Source organism: Morone saxatilis, unplaced genomic scaffold (genome assembly GCF_004916995.1).
Source record: "Morone saxatilis isolate NCDOM2014 unplaced genomic scaffold, NCSU_SB_2.0 Contig1, whole genome shotgun sequence".
NCBI lineage: Eukaryota > Metazoa > Chordata > Actinopteri > Moronidae > Morone > Morone saxatilis.
The window spans coordinates 11,820,855-11,826,746 of record NW_023339651.1 but is presented as its reverse complement, the minus strand read 5'-3'; the positions used below and the strand labels follow the sequence as shown (position 1 = coordinate 11,826,746).

Here is a 5,892-nt window from a genome sequence, read left to right as displayed (position 1 = left end):
GTGTGGGGGGGGGGGGGGGTTACTATATTTAGGCTGCTCTGTATAATAGATATCCAGTTTCAGACTTGAACTGTTGTATTTGAGTATTTCCACTTTGTGTAACTTTGTAGCCTATTTCACTCCCGCAGTCTTTAAACGCAACAATCCAAGGAGTGGTCCTATGGAGAATCCATAAGACCTAATACAGACATATTGCAAGGAGGAATTCCTCAATATGAGTGCGTTTAATTTCCATGCTTGAATACTTGAATACTTTGCTGTAATAATGAAATAGCCTTTAAGTGAAGCACTGGGCTGTTTTGCCTCATATTGGAGTATTTTTGAGGCTGAAGCAGACCCTGGCCTCATATTCGCCTGCTTCCTCTTTCAATTTGAATTCAGGAATTGCAAATGTAAACTGTTCCCAGCTGCACCATAACACTGCACATTCTCACATACTCTATATTGCTTTTTTCTAATTACTTTTTGTATAATTTAGTGGGAACAGATAGAGTAATCCCTCATTCTAATGAGTGCATGCATAAGGATCTTTTACAAATGTATTTCCGACAGTTGAATGAGCAGTTAATTCAAACATGCAAAGCTCAAGCTGGGTTTTATTTTATTTGCCCCCTTTTACTTATTTATTCATATTATTTCTGGTGGATGACAGTGCATTTGTATCAATCCAGCTGTAAAATGTCTAAATAGCGCCCTCTACAGGCATAAATAATATTTTAAGATGGACCTGAAAATTGTAATCATTAATATAAGCCTATAAATATACACGAATAATGAAGGTGATTATACATCACTCAGCTCAGTCCTCCAACCTTTTTCTTCTTTCATTTTCACTGCTGCATTCAGTGCAATGGCCTCTTGATCAGGCCTGCAACTATTATCCTATTTTCATTATTGATTAGTCTGTTGATCATTTTCTCAATGAATGGATTAAAAAATGGCGAAGAATGTTGATTGCTGTCTTCCCAAAGCTCATGGTGATGTCCTCGAATGTCTAGCTTCCAGTTCAGTGAGAAAGGCTCAGAGCTGACGTATGTGACAGCAAACCAATGCAGTGACCCCCCCGCCGACATTGACAGTGACATTTTGTTCTTGCTCTTGCAGGAATGTCTCATTCTAAACCACTGCTCATCCCGTGGCTGCGGTCCCACATTGACAGCGGCAGGTATCCTGGTGTCCAATGGACCAACCCGGAGCGAACAGAGTTCTCCATCCCATGGAAACACGCTTTAAGACAGGACTCCTCCGACACTGACGTTCTCATCTTTAAGGTAATCATCAGTCGTCATTAATGACATGGTATTTAAAATAATCAACGGCAGTATAGTATAAAGTAATCATATATATGAATTTGACACGATCAAGTGTAATTCTTCCTGTTTCCTCCCTGCAGGCCTGGGCAGAGGTGAGTGGCAATGGTCGGGCTCAAGGTGACGCCTCAGTCTGGAAGAGGAACTTCCGCAGTGCCCTCCGAGCCAAAGGCTTCAAACTGCTCTCTGACAACAAGAATGACGCTGCTAACCCCCATAAAGTGTTTCGCTGGCCGGATGAGTCAGGATCAGCAGGTGAGGATACATTTGGTCCTTCACTGTAGCTGCTAGTTGGAGTGGTTTCAACTGGAATTAGATGTGTATTCACTGGCATTACAAATGCACAAAATAATACAGAACCGATTGTTCTCCTGCTTGCAAAATCCACACACACATTCTCTCTCTTAGTTTTATTCATGCAGAATTATTCAGCTTGTGTATATTAACTAGAATCCCGGGAAGGGGAGGCACATCGGTTGGTTCTTCATATCACTACACTTAGATAATAGAGTAGATGCATGACAGATGCTGCTCATTTATGTTCACATGTACAGTACATATCTAATCACCTCCTTACCTCCACATTAGTGTCTGTCTTGCATACATTTATGTCCGCATTTCTGTTTCTGTGGGTGAGATTTATTAAGGCAGTGTGCAAATGCAGGGCATTCAAGTCAATACCAATTGTAATGGGGATTATAAGATTAAATAAATGATTAAAAGATAGTAAGCCGCAGATATTAACAGAGCGCTTTGCCTTCACTCTCAAAGCTAACTCTTCTGCTGGATCCCAGGACCAAGATGACCTGGATTTGTTTGAGGAAATTGGCCTTCCTACACAAGAAGTAAGACTTGTAGGAACACAGGAAGTCAAATTGAAATGCTATGGAGATTCTGAATAATTATATATTTGCATATGAACTCATTCAAATGTGCGTCTGTGATATTTTAGACCCAGGGTGTCCCATGCTTTGACATCTATCTTCCAGAAGAAACTGTGTTTTCAGGTAAGGGATCCTCTCTCTATCTATTTACTTTATCTTGGCATGAGGTTTGTATCAAAGGAATGATTGATAAAAACGAGGAATGTGGAGTCACTTTGCTGAATATTTCTGAACTGATCAAAATTTGCCAGCAGAATCCACTGCCAACCAGGATATTCTCCAGGAGTGTCTGAAGGGACTGAACATTGGCCCTGAAACAGGTAGACTGATTTCCTCCTCACTGCTGCAGTATAAGCAGAAAAACAAGTATCCAAGGTACTTACTTAGAAAATAGTTTTTCAGTTTCTCCAACTTTTCCACAGAGGGCACTGCAGGCTTTGAGCCTCCTCCCGAGCAACAACAGCTCAAAAACCCAGTTGTGATTGGTGGAGTAACGTTGCCTGGGCAACAGCAGTATCCAGTACCGTTTGAGGGTGCAGTCGGTGAAGCTGGGTTGCCTGAGCAACGGGCACATCCAATGGAGGGAGCCGTGGGAGGGGCCTATGATGGGCAGTTTGCAGAGCAGTTCCTACATACCATGAACAAGACCAGAGATGGAGATAATTTCAGTAAGTTGATGGATGTTACTGTACAAGATGAAATGGAAAAATAAAAATGTCATCCCTCATAAAATGTCATAATAAGGCCATTAAAACAATGAGGGCCTTCAATTTGAATAATAGCAGTCATATGAATAAGGTGTTTAAAAGGGGAATACAGTTAGGAGTGGAGCTGTTAAACACCTTTTCTCATACACTTCTCCTCTCTCTGAATCCTTAGAGACTCATTTCAGGGTTTCCGTGTACTACAGAGGGGTGAAGGTGTTGGAGCAGCTGGTCGAGAATGAAGCTGGAATCCGTTTAGTCTACAGGTAACATCAAATAAACCTTTCATCAAAAGAAATGACCAATATGTCCAGTTTAGCTCCAATTTGACATAATGAATAATGAACATAATGAAAGGAACAGTTTGATATTTGGGGAAATATGCTATAGATGAGAGCAGCCCATCCGGGTCGTTATATAGACTGATTTCATTATGTACAAAGAGAGAAAGAAAGAAAGAAAAGAGGGTTAATGAGTGTACAGATTGTCAAACCAAAGAGGTATTTAATGGTAGGGACATATTTTTTCACAATAAAAACACCCTTTTCTGATTCGCTTCAATCTACAGGCACAATCGGCACACATCAATATCATCAACCTGTGATGAAGTGTTTGCTATAGATGTACACATGGGCATATTGACTGTCTGGGTCCCACAGTTTACTATTTTTATCCTCTCTGCTGATGGCCTGAAGCCACAGAACCTTTCTTTTACTGGCCTTTGCTCTTTGGGGAAGTAAATAAAATTGTAAACTGGGTTTTGTTTTAATAGTTTGATGTGCAAAACGCGACACAGCACCTTTTAGGCATGGTGCCAGTAGTGTTCACCCAAATGTGATCATTCTGAGGACAGAAAAGTAACATATGCCTGTTCTCTTTTATTCTTTCCTGCAGAGAGTGAAAGACTCATCTGCAGTAAATATAAAGCTGGAGCCAGGAGACGATTAGTTTAGCTTAGCATAAGGCGGGCTCTGTCCAGAAGTAACAAAATCCACTTTCCAGCACCTCCAAAGCTCACTAATTACATTTGACATCTGGTTTGTTTTAAGGTACAAAATATGTAAAAAACTGTTCTGGCTGTAGCTTCATATTTACTGTATGTACATACAAAATAGGCATCAATCTTCTCATCTAACTCTGGGCAAGAAAGCAAATAAGCATATTTTGAAAAATGTCGAATTTGATTAAAATGTTCCTTTTTTAATAACCCATTCCTTTCTCAGGGCTCTGCCAGGCATATTACCCTACTACTGAACTTAATATCTATGTTGTCTTCACATCAGCCCTGAACTCGTGGGGACAGCTTTGGTGGATCACGAGTCAGGCCTCTCCCGGGTCTCTCTGCCAAGTCCTGGAGTCATGCTGGATCAAACTCAAGCTAATCTGACCCAACGCATCCTGGACAAGCTGGGCAATGGGTTGGACTTGGGGCTGTCAGGTCACGTGGTCTACGGCCAGCGACGCGGTGAAATCAAAGCATTTTGGAGCGTGTCCAAGTTTGACAGGACCAGACAGCCCCAAGAGATCTCTAAACTGCAGCCTCAACCGCTGTACATGTTCAAGGACTTTGTGAGAGGTGGGTGAATGGAGTAATTATGCACTTTTTGTTGGCGTAAGTGGGAATACATGTGCCGTATCTTGTTAGCTGAATACAGTGACTGATTGTCCTTTCCCCTGTAGGAATAATGGACTTCATTAATGGTGGAGATTGCCCTCCCTGCTCCCTGTTCTTCTGCCTCGGGGAGAAGTGGCCAGACCCAGACAACAGGCCTTGGGAGAAGAAACTCATCACAGTGGAGGTGAAAGAACCTTTTGAATTATTGAAACACACAGTGTTGCGCTCGGAAACACCTGAAAGCAGTATTTCAGTTTGGCAGAAGTGTTTTTTTACTTTTGGCTGCACATACCTCAATCAAATTTCATGAGTGATCAAACCCCCAAAATTAGCCACTCAAGGGAGCTGTAGTCAGCAGCGCTTTTCAAGAGGCAATTTTGTCTCAGTATTGATTAATAGCAACTGAGGGAACAAAAGGCTGAATATACCGGCGCTGACAGCTGATCCCTCCGGCGTGAGAGGTTTCACTGCCTTCGAGCCTCCACAGTGGAGTGCATGCTCAGAAATCAAAAGCCCATACAAAACTTTAAAGAAAACAAACTTGACATGTCTTGTTGCTCCAGCTTTCTAAAAATGTCATGGCTCCTGTCAAGCTCAAATTTGCCATCTTGTTCTTGTCACTGTTGTCATTGCATCTGACTTTGTTCCTGTCTCAGGTGGTCCTGACTTCAATGGAGTTACTGAAGAAAATGGCGGTTGCAGGCGGCGCCTCCTCCCTGCAGTCTGTGGAGCTGCAGATGTCGCTCGAGGAGATGATGGAGTTGTACTGATACGCTTTGAAGAAAGTCATTGTTTACCCCCTTTTTTTTCATAATCCTTAACCTTGAACAAAAGCATCTCAGATAAAAACATTTTTACATGTTTTATGAACATTTCATATCTACACCAAATAATATAGATCAGGTAGTAATAATGGTACTAATAATTCCTCTGGTGGTGGATTTGCTGGTTCTACACAAAGAAAACGTTTAAGGTGCAATTTTACCACGGTTATAGATAAATATATGCTTATAAACTAATTTATACTTTGATATTTTTTTTACATAAAATAATAATGTGATTTTATAAGATATTTCTTACATTGGTGGGGTCGTTGGTGCTAGTGTTTCTAAGATAGAAAATGAACAAACAAAAGAGCTCCATCACACAGCATTAGAGGTAAACAGTAACTTCTTATTTCCTCTTCATTCTGACCCAAATCATGTGTTTGAAATTAAATAAGTCCACTCCTGTTTTCTGCTATAAGGCAAAACAGGGGATTTACCTTAAAACTGACATGATGGTATGTAATGTAAATACAGTAGTAAAGTTAGTAAAGCCTGTTCAGTCAGATTTCACAGTGCAGATGTGATCAGAGCATCTAATAATAATAATAATAA

At 40.9% G+C, this 5,892-nt stretch overlaps 1 protein-coding gene across 2 annotated transcripts; it reads left to right on the top strand.

Annotated features, from left to right (window-relative positions):
• Nucleotides 1-117: 117 nt before the first annotated feature.
• On the top strand, nucleotides 118-5,886 carry irf3 (interferon regulatory factor 3). Of its 2 annotated transcripts, none has more exons than XM_035672411.1 (10): nucleotides 118-1,271; nucleotides 1,394-1,565; nucleotides 2,082-2,155; nucleotides 2,263-2,317; nucleotides 2,446-2,514; nucleotides 2,617-2,862; nucleotides 3,074-3,164; nucleotides 4,182-4,474; nucleotides 4,579-4,697; nucleotides 5,170-5,886. In XM_035672411.1, exons 1-10 carry the CDS (start codon nucleotides 1,107-1,109, stop codon nucleotides 5,281-5,283), a joined length of 1,398 nt encoding a protein of 465 aa, XP_035528304.1. In that variant the 5' UTR covers nucleotides 118-1,106; the 3' UTR covers nucleotides 5,284-5,886. The 2 variants fall into 2 exon arrangements, with proteins under 2 accessions (XP_035528304.1, XP_035528312.1); XM_035672419.1 differs by having other exon boundaries at nucleotides 120-1,271; nucleotides 2,449-2,514.
• Nucleotides 5,887-5,892: the final 6 nt, after the last annotated feature.